This window comes from Canis lupus, chromosome 20 (genome assembly GCF_048164855.1).
Source record: "Canis lupus baileyi chromosome 20, mCanLup2.hap1, whole genome shotgun sequence".
NCBI classification, from domain to species: Eukaryota; Metazoa; Chordata; class Mammalia; order Carnivora; family Canidae; genus Canis; species Canis lupus.
This window is the reverse complement of record NC_132857.1, coordinates 37,031,972-37,051,760: the sequence shown is the minus strand read 5'-3', so window position 1 is coordinate 37,051,760 and position 19,789 is coordinate 37,031,972. Positions and strand designations below refer to the sequence as shown.

The window sequence follows — 19,789 nt, the reverse complement described above, 5'->3', positions numbered from 1 at the left end:
CTTCTATGGCTCTGCCTAGCAACTCTTTAGCCTCACTTCCTCACCTGACATGCGCTTATACATCCACTGCCTGACAGACAGCTTTGCCTACACCGTGCTATTCTCCTACTTTCCTATTCGTGCCCCACACCTCAGCTCTCAAGCCACCTCCTCTCCAAAAGCATCACCTATGCATGACACTCTGCCCTGGCCCATCCATCTTGTAACTGCTCATGTTCCCGCCAGACGGCAATCACATCCAACTGTCTTTGGGCATGTCTGCATCCTTTTACCAGAGGGCATGGGAGCCACTTTTACAGTTTGTATTTCCAGTGTATGCTGAACAAATAAACTAAACATAAGTGGAAGAACATGAAGAAATCAACAAGCCAGAACATGACCCGACATTGCAGTAGGCTGTCATATAACTGGAGAGACAACAGAGTGATAGCTGGGCACAGTGTGCCCACTCATTAAGCATCAATGTACAGGCACAAAGTGCAGCAGACTGGAGTTAAATTCACAGTGTCCACACACATTTTCTAAAGGACCTTATGGTGGATTCTATGCATTGGTTTCACAATGTCTATTGCATCTTTCTATACTGCAGAGGCTGGAAAACAAAAGACTTGACTTTCTTTTTTTGGGAGGGGAAGTGGGGAGGGCAGAGGGAGAAGGAGAGAGACAACCTCAAGCAGGCTCCACACTGAGCAGGGTGTGATATCACAATGCTGGAATCATGACCTGAGCCAAAATCAAGAGTTGGATGTTTGACCAACTGTGCCATCCAGGTGCCCACAAAGACTCTATTTGCTATATAGTCCCTTGTACCAAGGGTTTGGAATACTACATAGGTTCCACCAATCAGGTATGCTTCTAGGCATTCTGAATGTGCAGCAGCTGGATGAGGAGAGAGGGAGGGCATCAAGGGTGTGCTGTGCTGCTGCCAATCACAGAGGTAACCTGGTTCTGGGATCAGCAGCTGTGGTAGTGGCATCCTGATTTTGGCCGAGGTGGCACGGTTACTTTGTCAGCAGCCATGGCACTGGCTTCCCAACCCCACAAGGCTGATACCTAGCTTCTCCATGGTGGAGGCAGAAGCAGCATCCCTGGAGGCCCGGTTCTGATGTGTTACTTGGGAAGTGACCCTGGCTCAGCCTGGATCCCATCTCTCAAATGTTCCTAAGGATCCATGCAGTCAACTCCTTCTGCTGAACCTAGCCAGAGGGTTGTGTTCTCATCTGGCAAACCTTGACCAACAGAGGGTCTCAGCACAGTTCCCCACTCCTGGAAGTAACCTTGCACCTTGAGTGTTCCTTCATTTTCCAGACATTTAGTCTATGGAGACCATTAGGGCAGACAACATATCCTTAGGCAGAAGACATACCTCCATTTAAGGACCCAGAACTTTACACGCATTTTCCAAATAAAGCAGTAAACAACTAAATGTGAGTGACTCAGTGCCTAGGTCCCTTCTACTCCTTCGTAAAGACAGAGGTTACAGGAAGACCCAGACCCTTCTGATCACCCAAAGGCCCAAGTTAGGCACCAGTGCACTTATTCCACCAGGTACAATAATTACGTGTAATCCCATAAATCTGTTGAGCTCCTGGAGGGGGTGCTTCACTCATTTTTTAAACTGAGATATGATTCATATCACATAAAATTTACCACTTGAAACCATATATTTCAGTGGTTTGTAGTTGATTTACTATCTGTGCAAACATCACCATTATCTAATTCTAGAATAGTTCTATCACTCCAGAAAGAAACTCCATACCTACCAGCAGTTAGTCCCAATTCCCCGTCTCCAGCCCTTGGCTACTACTAATCCATTTTCTGCCTTGACCGATTTGCCTACTCTGAGCATATCATAGAAACAGAATCTTAGGTGGCCTTCTGTGACTGGTTTCTTCACTTAGCATGTTTCCAAAGTTCATCCGTATTGTAACATGGATTAGGATTTCATTCCTTTTTATAACTAAAAAGGACTTAATGACTTATCCCCCCACATGGATAAACCACACTCTTGTTGACATCTGGGTTGAACATCTGGGCTGTTTCCACTTTTTAGATGTGAACAGTGTTATCAATGTTCACAGACAGCTCCATTTGCTTTTATATCCCCAGGACTAGGACAGTGCCTGGCACCTAGTAGGTACTCAATAAATGTATGCTGTATGAGTAGAGTCCAGCTGATTTTTCTAAAGGCCTCCTTCTTCATGTCACATGGTGACAATGCTTCCATGACAAAGAGCTGTCCTCGGCTGCCTATTAATGCCTGCCTCATTATGTTCACTGGTCAAGATGTCTCTGGGAGACTTCCATGTTGTTTGAGCTTCACAGGAGAACATGGTATTCCTTTATGGCCTATCATCCCTCACAAAGAACAAGGGATGGTTCAACTTATTTCTACTACAAAGCATTTACTTCTGTTTTATCTTTTGTAGGTATGCTGCTCTATCCTCCTACCTCCCTATCCTCTTGCCCTGTCTGCCTTGCCCCTTCCTCACAAGTGCCAGCCTGATCTGTGCTGTCAGATACTTTAATTTGTTTCTACCTTTCCCTTTGTTAGCTCTGACCCACCAGTCCTGCTGATGTCCTACACTGTCAGCACCAACAGAACTCTGGCCTCTTACCACCCACTTTACCTCCTCATATCCTACACCTCAACACTTGATCTTTAACATCAAGGATATGCATCTCCTGGAACAGCATAGTCTGGAAAAAAATATATAATGAGAGCCAAATATATAACTTTAAATTGGCAGGTTCACATTCTCCAGTTACTCCAAATCAAGTTAAACTTTTTCTAATCACTAAATCAAGCACAAATCTTTAAATTTAAATGTAACTTAGTTAAAATTAAAATTCTGTTCTTGAGGCACTGTAGTCATATTTCAAGTGCTCAATACTCACATATGGCCAATAGCTACTATACTGGACATCACAGTTCTGGAAAACAGACTAACCTTCAAAAACAACTGCCACAAGACAAATTAAAACATAGATCAAATTATCTGGAATCCTGAACAAAACAGAGGCATTAAAAAAGCCCTACTCTGTTCTTTCTTAATTCCACAAGCATTTACTAAATACCTTCTATGAGCATGTCAAAGGCCTTACCATCTAAGACAATACACATACAGGTTGGGAGATATGTTATATTTCATTTACTAAATACAGAATGACTTCAAAGCAACTAAAATTAGTCTCAAATAGTGTGGATTAGGCTGATGCCAATATTATAGTGGTTGCTTCAAAATTCCACTGCAAGTCATTAAAGAGAAAACCATAGGCCCAAGGTACAATCACTTGCCCCTGTGACAGCAACCAGGCCTTAACTGCAGTTCAAACCCCTCCAGGAGTAGAATTTTAAGCCAATCAATCTGAAATTTCTGGTCAGCACCAAAGAAGTAATCTGTCATATGGGCCCTCCCTGACCTCCAAAGGAAGATGAGGTAATCATCTAACAAGACCCCTTCCTTTCCCTTTAAAGGAAAGTGACCTTACTTGAAACAATACTTTGTTTTCTTTTGCTAATAACTTCTTGCCCCACTCCCCTTTCTATAAAAACTTTCATTTTGGACAGCTCCTGGGAGTTCATCTCTACTTGCTATATGGGAGGCTGCTGGATTCATGAATCACTTAATAAAGCCAATTAGATCTTCAAACATACTTGGTAAAATTTTGTTTTTTACCAGTTATATATAACACACATAAACTGCATTTCCCCACAGTGGCAATTTTATATCATGCTGAGTTGTTTTAATTTAGCTCCTAAAAGCTGATTGGACCCATAATAAAATTGAAATATTACAGACTTGCAATTTTAAGTCTAAAATCAAAACTGTGAATCTTGTTTTTCCAATATCACGACATTTAAACAAATTTATCCAAACATAAACAGACACATACAGGTCCTTAAGGCCTTCAGCATGGCTGACCAGGCTCAAAATCCAATTTTACTTCAGCAAGTAAGTAAAAAAGGTGGATGAAGCTGGAATGCTGACCTCAAAGTCAGATGCACTGTGGGCATGGCTAATGAGTAGCTTCAACCCCAAAGAGTTTGAGACCTTCTTACTCCAGCAGTCAAAATACTTTCCTTCTTTTCAATAGGTGAGATACAGAGGAAACCAGAGGCACTGAGGAGAGATGGGTGATGTGGATTCCTCGGTGGGGATGAGCAGTTAACAGGTACCATGATGTCGACATTGAATGGAGGGAGAGGATGGAAGGGAGCGAGTCCCAGGGCCAGTGAAAGCCCCACCTTGCTCGACTGGGGAAGAGAAGGAGGAAGAATGGGTAAGACTTCTCAATGAAGTTAGGGAAGGGCTAGTCCTAGGGGCACAGAGTATAGGGACAAGGAACTGAAAGGGGAGGCACATTTGAATCTACAGGGCATACTTAAGAGCATTTGAGAACTGAAAACTGTTGCTACTAAGGATGATGATGATGACAATGACGACAGAACCTAGAAGTTGGCATTTACTGTTTTCTGCACAGGACCAACTACTCAGAGTTCTTCACATGTGTACTGTAATATAATCCTCATTTAATGGGCAAGACCTCTGTGCCGGGGACAGTACTCACAGAACCTGGAGGAGAAAGTCTGATAGCCAGAAAGGATGGGAGGGCCTTCCCAAGGAGGAGGAATGAAATGCACTTGCTAGGGCTTTAAGTTTTGTCTAATTTTTGCCGTCAGTTTTAATAACTACTTTATTTTAGTTCAGTGTCAGACCAAACAACAAAGACTGGGCCTGTCTTTCTAAAACCAGCAGCCAAACTTCCCCTGGGGGCTCAAACGATACTTGTAGATAATAATATGAGGACACTTTGAGGGTCCAAAAACCTGAGTACAAGTCCCAGTGAGAGGCTCTTACTAATCCTCAATAATAGTTAATAGTTGACTTTGGGCAAGTTACTTTTAAAAATTGTATGAATGCTATCTCTACAATTCTCAAAAAAGAGAACTGAGCTAAATCAATCATCAGAACATACTAAGTATCCACTTACCCACTTACAAGCTCATCCTCTCCTCACCAGGAAAGCTAAAAAGAGAGCAAAGTAACCCCTCTCCTAGAAAAGTCCTTCACTGATTTACAACTCAGTAGAAGTCAGCCTGACCCCACCAATAGGAACCAAGACTGACACTGACACACTCTGCTCTTTCTTATACTTCAAATTTGAGAGGAGTCTTGAAGAAAATCTGAGCATTGCTCCCTTCCATAAAGAAAGCCCCACCAGACTCTGGACTCAAACTGCACCAACCACTCCTGATGATGAGCAGAGATGTCCTGAAGTTACCCAGCCATCAAATGACAATAATGACTGCTCTCTACAACACATGCAAAAGAGCCAGTTTTTTGTTTTATTTTTTTAAGAGGCAGTTTAAAACTGAGAATTTCAAAACAAGAGGAAAGTACTGTCAGCCTGGTCTCTGTGAGGTGGACAATTCACTGAATCTCTGATTCCTTTTCACCCCCAGGAGTGAATGTTTGAGTATCCATGACAATGGAAAAAATGGAGGTATGAACAATACAAACTAAGAAAAGCACAACATTCCCCTGAGTATTCTTTGGCTCTGGAACATGTGACACTCAGGGAGTTGTCTCTCCAACTTTGGCTCACCCAGAGCAGCGTGGCCTCACCTGCCTACCTCCAACTGGGGCTTGGTTGGGAAACCCAATCACAGTGCCCAGGGCATACAACCTGTCCATTTGGTCAGGGCCCAGCATTCAGAAGGGCCTCACATCTGGTTGTTGTTGCTGTCTTGATATTCTTAATAATTAATCATTAGTAATAATTCTTAGCAAGGGGCTCTGCATTTTTTTTATACTGGGCCCCAGAAATTATGTAGATGGTGTGGTAGTGCCTGACTCAGAAAAGGAATTCAATTCACAGAAGGAATTGGTGAGTTGTGGGGTAGCCATCGTACCTGGCGTAGGGCCGGAACTCACACCTTTGAGTCAGACTAGCTTTCATTCTTAGGAAGGACGGACCTGATGCCACACACATCCCTTTCAAAAAGCAGAAAGAAAAAAAAAATGTGGCAACTTTAAAAAAATTTTTTTCCCGTTTCAAATATGGAATATTTAAGCCAATGAAGCCTAATTTCCTTCTGGTTCTCTCTAGTGCCCTAGATGGGGAAGCTGTCAGATGCTCACTCAGGGAGGTGCTGGAGGCAGAGCTGTTAGTGCCAGCCACCCAAGGAGGGCTGGGTTCTGAGGCAGAGCAGCACACAGCAATCACTCTCAGGATACACAAAGGAAGCACAAGGAGACATACTCACATCAAGGAATCAATTACCCTAGGTAGAAAATGCAGGACATAAATGAAGGTTAATACCCAAGGTCAACCAAGAAATTCAATGAGAACAGAAGACACAAAGAAGGACACTTCTTTGAGTGCTTTTTCAGTAAAAAATGAGGATAAAAGTGAACTGTTTTTTAAAAAAAATTCTAAAGGGTATTAAGAAGTGACAAAATACTTCTAAATTCTTCATCTTCCTGTTCAGGACAATTCCTCACGGGAAACCAAAACTATTATTCTAACACTCAAAGTAAAACTACCGTAACTGTTTTCGAGTCTGTAGCTTACCTAAAGATTTTAAAGAAGGGCAGGGGAATGAAGGAGAGATGGCCCCTGGCCTCTGCAAATACCCCAAACACCCCAACTCCTCAGGAGGACAGAGCCAAGGTGCACAGTTACACACACATTTCCAGAAGGGAACTGCCAAGATCAGGCCTCCACCACCATCAGGGAAGCTACCCACAGAAATGTGGGTCAGTCAGTCCCAGAGAGAAAAGTCCCTGGGGATGGAAATCTCTCCAAAAACAGTGAACTCAGTCAGGTAAAAGCCAACCAAATTAATCTCAATGAAGCAATCCAAATGAGCTTTTCTTTTCAATGGTTTTATAAATTAGGCACTTCAGACTGAGTATCCCCTTCCTTACCTGCCATATTCCAAAAGCGTTGCATGGACTCGAGATTCTTCATCAAGCAGCTCTTCTGCTCCCTGTTGGCGTTTGTATTTCCGACGGGGCTTGTAGACATCCTAAGAAATGGATGAGACAGACGACTTACTGAGTGTGAGAATGCTGTCTTCCTGAACTGCCTGCTGGGTGCATCCAGCCAGTCAGGTGAACAAGTCTTTCCCCATCGTGGCAAGCGTACCCCCCTCCTGCAGGAGAACAGTGGGCACTCAGGGAGGTTGCCTCTAAGGAGTCTGCTCCTTTGACATTCATATATGTAGCAAATATTTCCACTCAAGATATTGCTTGTCGCGGAGCCCAGGTGGGTAAGCGGTTTAGTGCTGCCTTCGGCCCGGGGTGTGATCCTGGAGACCCAGGATCGAGTCTCAATGTTGGGCTCCCTGCTTCTCTCATGGAGCCTGCTTCTCTCTCTGCCTGTGTCTCCTCCCACCCTCTCCTCCCGCCCTCCTCCCTCTCATGAATAAATAAATAATATCTTTAAAAGAAAAAAAGATATTGCTTGCCAACTTCATTTTAACTTGGTGTTTCTTTTTTCTTTAAAAGATTTATGCATTTATTTTTAGAAGGAGAAAGGAGGGAGCATGGGGGGAGGAGCAGGGGACAAAGGGAGAGGGAGAATCTCAAGCAGACACTCAGCATGGAGCCCAACACAAGGCTCATTCCCACGACCCTGAGATGATGACCTGAGTAGAAACCAAGAGTCAGACCTCAACCGACTGAGCCACTCAGCCCCAACTTGGTGTTTCTTTTGTCCTATGGCATTTTGATATTTTACATGGTCAAACTTACCAATCATTTTATATCTTACTTATTACCAGGGATTATTTAAAAAAAAAGTTCTTGTAAAAAAAAAAAAGTTCTTGTATGTTACTTGTATAGGTTATATTTAGCTTTTTAATCTATGTAGAGGCTTTTTTAACTAAATGGAAAATTAGGAATCCTGACATCATCAATTTAATAGTCCAGCCTTCCCTGATCTGAAATGGCACACATGTATACAACATGTACCAATGTTACCCTTTTCAACTCCTCTTGATTTATGAACCTTTATCCTGTCTCCACTGTTCTTTCTCAAATTCCTGGCTATTGTTAAACATCTCTCTTCCAAATGAATTCTAGTATCAACTTGTTAAGTTCATAATAAATAACTGTTGAGTTTTGATTAGAATCACACCAAATTTATAGATTATTTTGGAAAGAACTGGCAAATTTATAATACTGAATCTTGCCTTGAGAAGCAAGGTTTATCTCTCTATTCATATTTTTTAAAATTCTTTAATAATAATTTCCAGAAAAAACAAATTATCTAGTCACTGCATATCCAGACCTTTCCACCACTGTTTCCACAAAACAATTCAACAACCACAGGTATATAGGTTAACCAAGAATCCATAAAAAAAAATTCCTTAAATGGGAAAGGAGATTTCAATTCTTAGACTCTAATAGCAAAAAAGAAGAGTAGATACAAACCCTTCAGCAATAATATCTTTTTAACAAAAGTATATAAAAATACAAAATGCTCTATCAGCTTTCACTGACTTTTTAAATTACTAGAGTAGGATTTAATTATAAATGTAGAAGCAAACATAGATATCTTTGGTATAGGATACATTCTGAAACTATTTATCTATTTCTATATCTACATGTCGTAGGTGCTCAGTTAATGTGGTCCTCATCCCCAGATGATCTGATTTAGCATTCTGCCCTAAATGAGTGTCCTTCTTGAGTATCAAGCTGGCAGTCAAATGCAGTCAAATAATATCTTAATAAAATGAGCTTAGGGCTCTGAGTGCAAGTAGGTAAATATTTGTGCAAGGAAGGTATTCCAGCTGTTTGTTCTTGGATCTTTTCTTCTCCACTAGCAGAGTTCATCATAACTAACCTCTATGTGGATGGACATCACTATGACAAGAACTATTATCAGGTTTCTTCAGATAGTGGTATTCTTATTCCAATTAGAAATGTAACTCCCTTGAAAATCCTGGTTAACTCTATTATTTTACTTTTTATTATGAAAAGTTTCAAACATACAGAAAAACATTCTTTTATAACACAGACTATGTAATCTTAATAATTTTGTAAAAAAAAAAAAAAAAAAGGAATGGACTAGGGTCTGGGATGACGTTGGAATATTGTTCTTATAACTTGCTGCCAGAAATAATTCTTAGTTTGCTGCTGGTGTCTACATAAATAGGAAGCTATAAATAACATAAAACAGATTTATGGGGAAATGCAACATATAATGAATCCACATGACGTCAGTTAGTGCATATGATTTAATTCTCACTGAGCTCCACTATTATCGCAGTACTGTATAATTGAGCTTAACTGCTATCTTCCTTAGTTACCACTGATAGAGTCAATGACCCAAGACAGGAAATTGGATTCTTCTAAAAAAAGAACTGACTCCAAAACAATAGCATACTAAAACCAATAGCTACAAGGAACTTTTATTCTGCCAAACAGTGACAACATCGGCCTTTGTGTAATTATTCCTTATACTTAAAAGCACCTCATATATGCACCTCACTTTTGCATTATATAACTGCTCCAAGAGGCAGAGACAAGGCAAATTCTATTATCCCCACTTTACTACTGAAGACACAGAAATTAAATAATTTTTCAGGATCTCTAAAATAGTATTAGGCCTGGCCTTAGGTCCCCAAGGTTTTTCTAATACACTGACTTGTTTCTGGTGGGCATTGCCACCAACCTCCAGCCATCTCAAAAGAGTCTTCTTATGAGACTGCTATATACCTGAGGCTGCCACGTGGAGCACTACAGTGGTTTGCTTAAGTAATAAGAACCTACATGTCAGAGGTTTTCAGGACAACTTTAAGAACTATTGCTAAGTCACCCTTTAAAGCAATAGGAATCAGGGACACTGATGTCTAGTCTGGTCTCTGCCATTAACTAGCTCTGTGACTTTGGGGATTCCCTTCAAAGGGCTTGTTTCCTTATCTGTAAAACCAGGCTGGACTAACAGCCCTTGAACAGTGTCTTGTTCTCTGTGCTAAAGGACACACGAGCAGGGGTAAAATATTAAAGTGCCTCTTTTGTAAAGCAGAGCTCTTGCACCATAGCGTCACAGAGTTCTACCTTATAGATTAGGCTACAAGTCACTGGTTAGAGTAATTCCTGAGTCACATTTCAAACTGCAGGGAAGAGAAGTGAAGAGCACAGCACCAGGGCAGTATCTGTAGCAAACACTGATCACAATTATGGTGGGTACCTCTTTTACGAAACAATGAGCAGGCAGTCAGAAAGCCACCACCAACTTGGCATTCTATGGCTCAAAGATTCAGGGGGTCAGGCCACACTCAGGTCAGCAGGAAGTGATATTCCTCTGACTTGTCTTCACTGACCTTAAAACACTCTCTCAGGGCTCAACTCTCACAGACACACCTCAGCCCAGAATCCCAATGAGCTAACTCTGTTGCACCTAATGGAGCTCCACAGATGTCTCCACTACCAAGAGTGATGTCCTGAAAGATCCCGTAGGAAGAAGTTATTATAACTGAGACAAATATATTTGCTTTTTTTTCATTCTCATTCTAATAAAACAACGAATGAAACAAAGTCCCTGGGTACTAAGTGAAGGAAATGGGAGACCAATGGATGGTGACCATTTCTGGAGAGAGGAATGTGTCTGCAGGGAGGAAAGTTAGCTGAGGAGGTAGTTTTCTTCAGACTTTGTTCCTTTTCTATTCTCTTTCACATGAGCTCTGTTCTACTCCTTCAGGACCAGCACACATCCCACCTCAGGGCTCTTCAGTAAGACTAAGGTCACTCTATCAAATAATGGAGCCAAAGATAGCTTCTGCACCTTGGCTCTTAGGTTTATTTCTTCACAGCAGGCTGAGACACACTGACTCAAAAGTGTGCCAGTGCCAAACTCAAATTTTTACACACCAGGTTGCCTTAAACATGGCTCCAGTAGGCAGATTTTTAACCACTTACAGCCTATGTTGCATACTCTGCAAAACTGTATTTGCTAACCATACACAGGATAAGCCGAGACTGTAAAGACCCAAAACTGCTGCTGCCCGTCAGAGATCTCTGACCTAGAGATTCTCTGTATTGTTGCTGAGTGACATCACCAAGGCACACGAACAATCTCCCAGGGGGTAGGGGTTCCCTTGGTCCCCTCTTCTGGATGCAGCCCTGATGCCTAAAACTCTGGATGGTGGCTGCTGTGAGGGACTGCACCATCCTACAAGCAAACCTGTCAAAGCATCACCCAAATAGAGCCTATGTATGCTGCTGCCCCCTTGTGGCCACATCTTCTCCTTGATGAGACCCCCAAATTCCCATGAATCCCCTACTGATGGAATGTCACTGCTCTTACCTCACCTCCTAGAGTGCGATCTGGCACAGTGAGAGTGCAATTAATATTACTGAAAGAATGCATGGACGACCGAGGTTTTAGTCCTAACCCCATAACTTACTACCTGTCTGATTTGGGGCAGGTTACTTTAACCTATGTGACTTTCCATCTGTAAAAAAAAGGTATAAGCAGAGTTACTGTGAGGATTAATTAATTATTTAGCAATATCTGACACACAGTAAAGGTTAAGATAGATACACATATCTAAGATAGAGAGATATACATGTTTTCTGAGGAGGGAAGCGGCAGAAAGAGAGGGAGAGAAACTCTGAGCCAAAATCAGGAATTGAACATTTAACTGACTGAGCCACCTCTAGGATATATATTTTTAATATAGATATGTATATATATTATTATTGATAAAATGTACTAATTTTATTTTATGTATATAGCCATATTTGTATTCTATGTGCTGAATGAAAAGGACTTCCTCTTAGCATTTCTTTTTTTTTAAATATTATTTATTTATTTGTTTATTCAGAGAGAGAAAGAGAGAGAGAGAGGCAGAGACACAGGCAGAGGAAGAAGCAGGCTCCATGCAGGGAGCCTGACGTGGGACTCCATCCCAGGTCTCCAGGATCACACCCCAGGCTGCAGGCAGCGCTAAACCGCTGTGCCACGGGGGCTGCCCCCTCATAGCATTTCCTGTGAAGAACACACTAGAGTAATAATTTCAAATGCCGTGGTCTCTGAAGGGATCAAGAAGTTCTGCAAAGCATTTTTTTTTTCAACTAGACTGGCAGCTCTGAGTCCTTTTTTTCTCTCATTCCCTCTATTTTCATACAAAATTCTAAATATTATCCAAAAATGTTCAATGAATAGTAAGCAGTATTTTTTGGAGCTTTGGATAAAATTTCACAGCTACTCTTTACTCAAGGTTAATAGGGAGTAACAGACCTCACGGCATAGGACAGATACTTGAAGAATATGAAGGATGACAGCTCAGACAAGGAGGAAGGAAGTTGTACAACTGCACACTAAGTGAGACAAATGAGCGATTATGTGATGACACAAAAAGGAGAAGGTGGTAAGGGATGACCTGTCCTGGGTGGCAATAGGTTTGGCTTCTTATGTGCTTTGGAAATATACCTCCTGTCAGCAGGCCTTCTACAAAGCAGCTAGCTATTCTGTAAAGAGGAAGTATGGAGAAGCCAAGAAGTAACATTTCAAGAAGAAAGCTGAAGCACTAGGGATAATCCCTAAGAAGAAAAATGAGGGCAAGATGAAGAGAGAACCCCAAAGTGATGAGCTCAGGAATTCAAATTCACGGCAGGTTTTCTGTCTGGCAATCTGCCAAGAGGCATTAACAGCCTTAGGCATAACCTCTGACCCAATTCCATTTTGTGGAATGTTTCCTAAATAATTAAAGATACGAGGAAAAAATTAGCTAGGAGAATGTCCTACATAACCACCAAAAGAAAAAAAAAAGATACAAAGTAAGCTAGGTAAATTAGTACCACACAATGAATAATCTACAGCCATTAAAAATGCTATGGAAGTATATTTATTGGCATGGAAAGATATCCTCAATTATATTGTTGAGCAAAAAACAAAACATACAGTAGAATGACATTTTTAGAGATCTCTAATTCTCTGTATTGATATCCCAAACATTGTATTTTCTGCTTGGAATATATATCAGTACCCATATCCTGACTGGTTGTATCATGTTGACTTAGTCTTTAGTAATTTTTTCCCATTTCTTAATTTTTTTTATTATTATTACTAAGATACTAGTACAAAATAAGTACAACCTTTTTTTTTTTTTTTAATTTTTATTTATTTATGATAGTCACAGAGAGAGAGAGAGAGGCAGAGACACAGGCAGAGGGAGAAGCAGGCTCCATGCACCGGGAGCCTGATGTGGGATTCGATCCCGGGTCTCCAGGATCGCGCCCTGAGCCAAAGGCAGGCGCCAAACCGCTGCACCACCCAGGGATCCCCAGTACAATCTTTTTTAAAGCAAAAAATCAAGCACCAAAAATGGCTGAGCTACATAACCAAGGACAAATGCAAAAGATGGGAACAATCCAGTAAAGATGGTTAAGGATAAGAATAAGCTAAATATTTTGAAAAATATTAGAAGGTTAATATTTATTTTTTAAGAAAAGGTTCTAAATAAGCAAGAATGAGTAAAAGCCTGCTGGTTGAGGCACAAAAGTATTATGCTCATAGATGAAGAAAGACAACATGATAGTCTCCACTTTGCAGACATTCTCTAGCTGGACATATGTCACAGTAAACGCCCCTACAGGGGACTCAAGAGGTAGCAGGAGAGCACCCAGCCGCTCTGGATAAATCTGTGTCACTGGGATCTGGATGAATAATATCTCAGAGTCCTGAAATAAGTCAGAAACATTGTTGTAAAACTGGCGCCAGGAATATGTGGGAAATCAGAGTCGAGGCGAAGAGAGGAAACCAGAGAAGCATCACACCTGTCATGTTTGAGGAGTGCCATGTAAAGTCAAAACCTGGCTGCCTCTTCCTGTCCTGTAAATATGTAGGGAATTTGTTGATCTTTCTGGCTTCAACTTTCTGATTTATAAAATAGAAATAGTAACATATAACTCCCTGAGTCTTGGTGAAGAGGTAATGAGATGATGCTTGCAAGATGCCTAATCAGGTGCCAAACACACGAAAGGCCATCAGTCAGGACATGGCAGCTATGGATGTATTTTATAAAAGGCTGGGGTCCAGAAATTAGGCACCTGTTGTGTGACCTTATTTGAATCCTTAATTTACCATTCATACAATTTAAGTCTGGGATTCCAGATTCATCAATAAGGAACAGGCAAGGGGATCCCTGGGTGGCTCAGTGATTTAGTGCCTGCCTTGGCCCAGGGCATGATCCTGGAGTCCTGGGATCGAGTCCCACATCGGGCTCCCTGCATGGAGCCTGCTTTTCCCTCTGCTTGTGTCTCTGCCTCTCTCTCTCTCTCTTTCTCTCTCTCTCTCATGAATAAATAAAATCTTTAAAAAAAAATAAGGAACAGGCAAGAAACACTGATGAGGCATGTAAAGGGCAGAGCTGGGTAAAAGGTGAAAGGATAGGGAAATACCCTTCAGAATCTGAGATGTACAAAGAGCCTGGCAGTGGAGGAAAGGCTTCACTCTCTTCACTAATGGTCAGATTTCCCTTGGGGAGACCGTTGACGAATGGAAAACAGCTAGTGGTTCCATTCCTTACATGACTCAAAAGGATAAGCTAGGGACATGCACTACAGCCCTGGAGTCTCTTGTAAGCTTCTGGAACTCTCATGCCAAGGCAAGGAAGCCAGGAAGCACTTGCAAAAGTGGTGGGTGGGAGGGAGGGAAGTTCATGGCAGTGTAGTTAAGAAACCTAAGAAGATAGCATCTGGAAGTGAGGGGTATTTTCAGTAGAAAGAGAAAGAGGAAAACAAATGAAACTCATAGGTCAGCTCTGGCCATCCATCAAAATTCTTTATCATTCCTGCTACAAATATATTGACAGTCAACTGAGAAGTAAGTTCACACATAAAAAAGGGAAATAAACTAAACATCTGAACTAAGAGATTTGCTAATTTTCCCTTATCTTGATATTATTTCCTAATTAGCTGCAAATAGCATTTTATCTAGATGCCCACAGGGTAGTAGTTATAAGACTGGTTTGCATCCTGGCTCCATCATCACTAATGTAATCTTGGGCAACTTACATAACCTATCTGTGCTTGAGTTTCCTCACCTGTAAAAAAAAAAAGAAAAAAATACTACTATTTCAGAAGATTCTTTTGAGGACTAGGTAAGGTATACATAAATGCTTACCACAATGTCTGGGCACCATGTATTTGTCATTATCATTTACCTCCTTAAATCCTATTAGGTCACATTACCAAGCAGAAGAGGAGAATTTTCTTTAAGAACTCCATTACAAATAATAAGAAGAAAGACTGTGCCGCTAGAGGCCTGAAATGTTTAATGGCTATGGAGATGCCAGGCCTAGTTTCATTGATAAGACTGCTGACAAGTATGCTAGCCTTTTCTTCCTGGTGATAAAGATGAAAATTATTGTTTCTCATTCTCTACTCAGGGCTAACAGTGAGATTTACACAGGCAGATATTCAATTAAGCATTTAGAAAATCATACTTTTGTTTACTGTTTTGGAATAAGTAACACACAGACGTGGTATAAAATTCAAATAGTACAGGCTTTAAAGGGAAAAGGGAATTTCACTTCCTCTCCTGCCCTGGGCTCCCCAGTTCTCTGGATGAGAGGTAATGCTGTCTAATTGGTTCTCTAGCTTTTGAAAAATGAAGTATCATTTAAAATAAGGGTAAATCCAACAAATTGGCTATTATTTTTCATGGTAAATGCAGTTAGGAGGAATCTTCCATAGCTTACAAAGACTCTATATTGGTAAGTTAAAAAAAAGCCCCACAGAATTACACTTAAAATATGACACCAATTTGGTATAAAAATGTACATTAAAAAAGCATCGAAGAAATATGTCCAAGCAGCAAAAGGAGCTGCTTCTGTGCTGTGAGGTTAAGGTTGATTCTCTTCCTCTGTATTTATCAACTTTTAAAAAAAGACAAAAAACTTTAAGAATGTCTCAAAGGAACAGCTATTTCATAACCAGAGGGAAAAATTACTCTGATATCCTATCATGTCTTGTTATTATTTAATACTACCACCAAGCCTGAAAATGGTATCTGGCTTCAGAGTGTAACTGTCTTGAAAGTTTTCCACTCCTTCCACTTCCAAAAGGAAATTGTGAAAAAGATACAAATTACAATTATAAAGTAACAAAGACTTTCTTGTTTTAAATGAGTGCTTTATGTCATCAAATGATTGTTAATCTTTTTTAGAGTGACCACCTTTGAAGACCACACATTTATTCTTCAAGTAGAAAAAAAAAAGCAAAATACCACCACGCATTAGTTTTGGAAGAAAGTGAAGTTACCCCCAAGCACTGTGGTTTCATTCCCAGCAGCTCAGGTAGGAAGGCTTGGGTGGGGTGGGATATGGGGCACTGATAAGTTTCTGCTGGACTCTGGCCCAGAAAGGTTTGAAAAGCTCTCCTCTGACTCTTGCACTGGTGGAGTGGGTGCATTAAGTGCAGACCCCATGGTTAAGATACACAGTATGTGGTGACCAAGGCCCTCCTGTGTCCCGCATAAAGCTCAGGAGCTGCTGTGCCTCTCCAAAGCCATCAAGGGGTGCTAACCTAAATTTACCACCTTTAGTTCATCATCTACTCTTTGAAGCTATTCAAAGTTTATACCTGCCAGTAGCACAAATGAGGAAAGACTTTGGATTTGGAAAATTTCTCCTGTAAATCTCAAACTAAGAAAAACCCAGGGCCATGATTGTGGCATTTTCTACCTGTGAAGGCTGGTGTCCAGATATGGGCACTGAGGTAGACAGGGTTTCTCTCACACAACCACCTGAGGTCAGCACTGGGCAATCCCAGGAGGGACTGGGCAAGGGTTTTGGAATTTGAACCACAGGGCTATTTGGAGGTTAGGAACCTATGTTCTTCCCTTACACAAGGACAGGGGAACTTACTGAAAGATCAACGACTGTCTTGATGGCCTTTTCTTTCCTCTTTATGAAGTCATCATCCTGCAAGACAAAACACAGGGATTAAACAAACCCTTTGTGAAGAGTGAAACTCAACCGGACTTCTCAGAAACCTGTCTTACAAATTGATTTCTCATCACAGCTCTGCCTGGAGAAGCCTCAATCTTCTAACAAATTTGAATATATTATGCATGGGAAGAAGCTAGGGCCAAACAGATCCCAAGGTGGTAAGAAAGAGGGGGACCCCAGAGTGTACTGGTGAAGACAAGTATTTTCGTTCAAATCCTTATGAGCTCTGATACCCAGGGCAAGCTACCTAGCCTCTAAGCCTCAGTTTCACTGTCTGTAAATGGGGACACCATCACCTACATCAGGGAGCAGTTGTGAAAATTAAAAAGAAGGCATGTGATGCGCTGGGACTTAGTGTAGTTAAGTATTATTCAATAGGTATCAGTTGTTATTTTTTTTTAATTTTTTTTATTTATTTATGATAGTCACACAGAGAAAGAGAGAGAGAGAGAAAGGCAGAGACATAGGCAGAGGGAGAAGCAGGCTCCATGCACCGGGAGCCCGACGTGGGATTCAATCCCGGGTCTCCAGGATCGCGCCCTGGGCCAAAGGCAGGTGCCAAACCGCTGCGCCACCCAGGGATCCCGGTATCAGTTGTTATTACTGTGTGTGTCGGGGGTGGTTACTATGAAACTGTTACTATAGGAATCCCTAGGCAACGATCTAGGTGGTCTCTTGAAGAGCTTTATATGTACTCTTAATGAAATATACTCATATTCTTATAATTTAATAAAAGTTCTGAAGAGGCAGTTCTTACAAACCAGGATGCCCACTGTCAATGCTGGCCAGGTAGGGGCAGAGATGTCATGCAGAAGAACTTGAGCTTACTCTGCTCCTTCCTGGGGAGTCTCTACATGTACTCACGTGTTCTCAGTTGGACGAGAAAAGGAAGGAAGATACTGACCTCAGGGAGACTGTAGGTTTTCTGGAACTGGGATATGGAATAGGAGCGGATGTAGTCGCCCATCTCTTCCTTTGTTTCTATAGCTCGCTTCACCAGCCACTGGGAAAGAAAGTTAGGAAATGTGAGGACAGGGATGAAACACCACTGTGGTAAAGGCCAACTTGGAGATAGTACAATTTGTGAACCCCAATCACTATCCTTGAACCGACCAGGTGATGAGAAACTGTCCATGTGTACTGTCCTAGGTGAAGAGCAGCTAGCTGGGCATCTGAGAAGCTAAGATCCAATGGGATCGTGCTGCCTGCACCACAGACCAGGGAAAGGGAAGGACTTCAGAGAACATCTAGTTCAACCTCTTGTTTCTTTGGCTGAAAAAATCCCCAAACAAACAATCCCCAAACAAATATTCTGATTGGAGAACAGGTTTGCTGAGTACCCAGCCCTGGGCTTCCAGTAAGCCAGGTACTCACAATATTTGTTCTCTTAACCCACACAACATTATAAGTACTGGCCACGTCGTATAGAATCTGAAGCTCAAAGAGACTATATCATCTGTTCATTGTTCTATAGGTAGCAAGCGAAAGCTGAGTCACAACTCAGAGGCTCTTCCATACCAAAAGACTGGACATACAGATTTTATTAAATGTTTTCCAGCTTTACTGGGCTGATATGCAAAGTAGCTGTTCTTCATTGCTCTCTACTTATTATTCCTGTTAATTAAAACACAGAGACACACTCCCAACCCCATAACCTGTGGAAGATCTAGGTACTCTGAGAGTAAGATTGTAAAATACAAAAACACAGCCTTTGTTTCTCATCCCTGGCTTTTCATTCACTCCTTGTTTTATAACTAAAGAGCATCATGGAGGGGGAGGCCATCCGTCGGAGTCGCCATCCTCTGTCCCAAGAGACCTACTACAACTCGGAAGCAGTCTGTGCATAGTAGTTGTATTTCCCCAGGAGCGCAACACACCTGGTCTGGCAAGGTTTAGCTATGTAGGCAAGCAGACACATGGCATATGGCATTGTGCTCCTGCAGGGATGGACAGAATGCTTGCTCACAGAGGGCAGCCAGCTCAAGTAAGGACATGTTTGGGAAGTAGCTGCCCAAGATGGGGGGTGCTTGCAAATAACTATGAATATTCTTTTGTTATTATCTTCCATTTATTTCTATCACTCTACTCCACCCCACCTCCAAACAATGACCCCAGGCACTAAAACTCAGAAGCAGGGGCAGAAGATCAGACAATGTTCAGAGCTTCTGTAGCCGCTCTCCTGCACCCCCACCCAGCATCATGGCCCCGAACAATTAAGGAGGCAGACTCCTTGCTCAACTCAATTTCTTTCTACTTTCCTTTTGGATCCAGTTTCTGGACCTTCAAAGTTGTTTCTCTTTCAAATGTTCCTCCATGAATTAGATCTACACTGAGTTGTTACTTTGCCAGATCCTGGTGAGTGTAATCAGATAAAGAAGATAAGGAGTCTCAGGATTTGGAGAATCAGTCACTATTTTGGAGTTCCTAGAGAGAAGGGCTGTGGAGAGAACTTCTTGGACAGCCAATCTCTGCCCTGGGTGCCTAGCACTCAAGAAAAATACCTTCCGTCACAGGATTCATGTGTCTGGCATGGGAGAAAAAGATGTGACCTGGAACTACTGGGGCTGGAAGTTAGATCCATTTTTCTCTGGGTTAGCATTCAGAGTGTAACTACAGCTGTGCTAAACAGTGTGAATGAAGGTGGTGAACCTCTAGAGTCACTCAAGACCACTAGCTTGACCACTGCTCTTTCACCGGTCTCCAGCGAAACAGGCAAAAAATGTCAAGCACATGGTTAGTTTTTTCATAATACTTTCAAGTATTCCATTTGAAGGACTGTCTTTTATTCTGAGATTGAGAGTTAAAAGGTCTTTCTTT

At 41.6% G+C, this 19,789-nt stretch overlaps 1 protein-coding gene across 10 annotated transcripts in view; it reads right to left on the bottom strand.

Annotated features, from left to right (window-relative positions):
- CCDC93 (CCC complex scaffolding subunit CCDC93) overlaps nucleotides 1-19,789 on the bottom strand; it is a 90,939-nt gene that overhangs the window by 52,900 nt on the left and 18,250 nt on the right. For 5 of the 10 annotated variants that reach the window (XR_012013132.1, XR_012013133.1, XR_012013134.1 and 2 more), the window contains exons 5-8: nucleotides 17,877-17,975; nucleotides 16,889-16,945; nucleotides 6,936-7,036; nucleotides 6,272-6,289 (exon numbers count right to left, since the gene is read on the bottom strand). Coding sequence is in view for 4 of the 10 variants with exons in the window: in XM_072788941.1 (XP_072645042.1) it covers nucleotides 6,272-6,289; nucleotides 6,936-7,036; nucleotides 16,889-16,945; nucleotides 17,877-17,975 (275 nt within the window). In the remaining 6 variants the exon portion in view is untranslated. The remainder of the gene's footprint in view (nucleotides 1-6,271; nucleotides 6,290-6,935; nucleotides 7,037-16,888; nucleotides 16,946-17,876; nucleotides 17,976-19,789) is intronic. The other 5 variants (XR_012013135.1, XR_012013136.1, XR_012013137.1 and 2 more) reach the window with 1 other exon arrangement.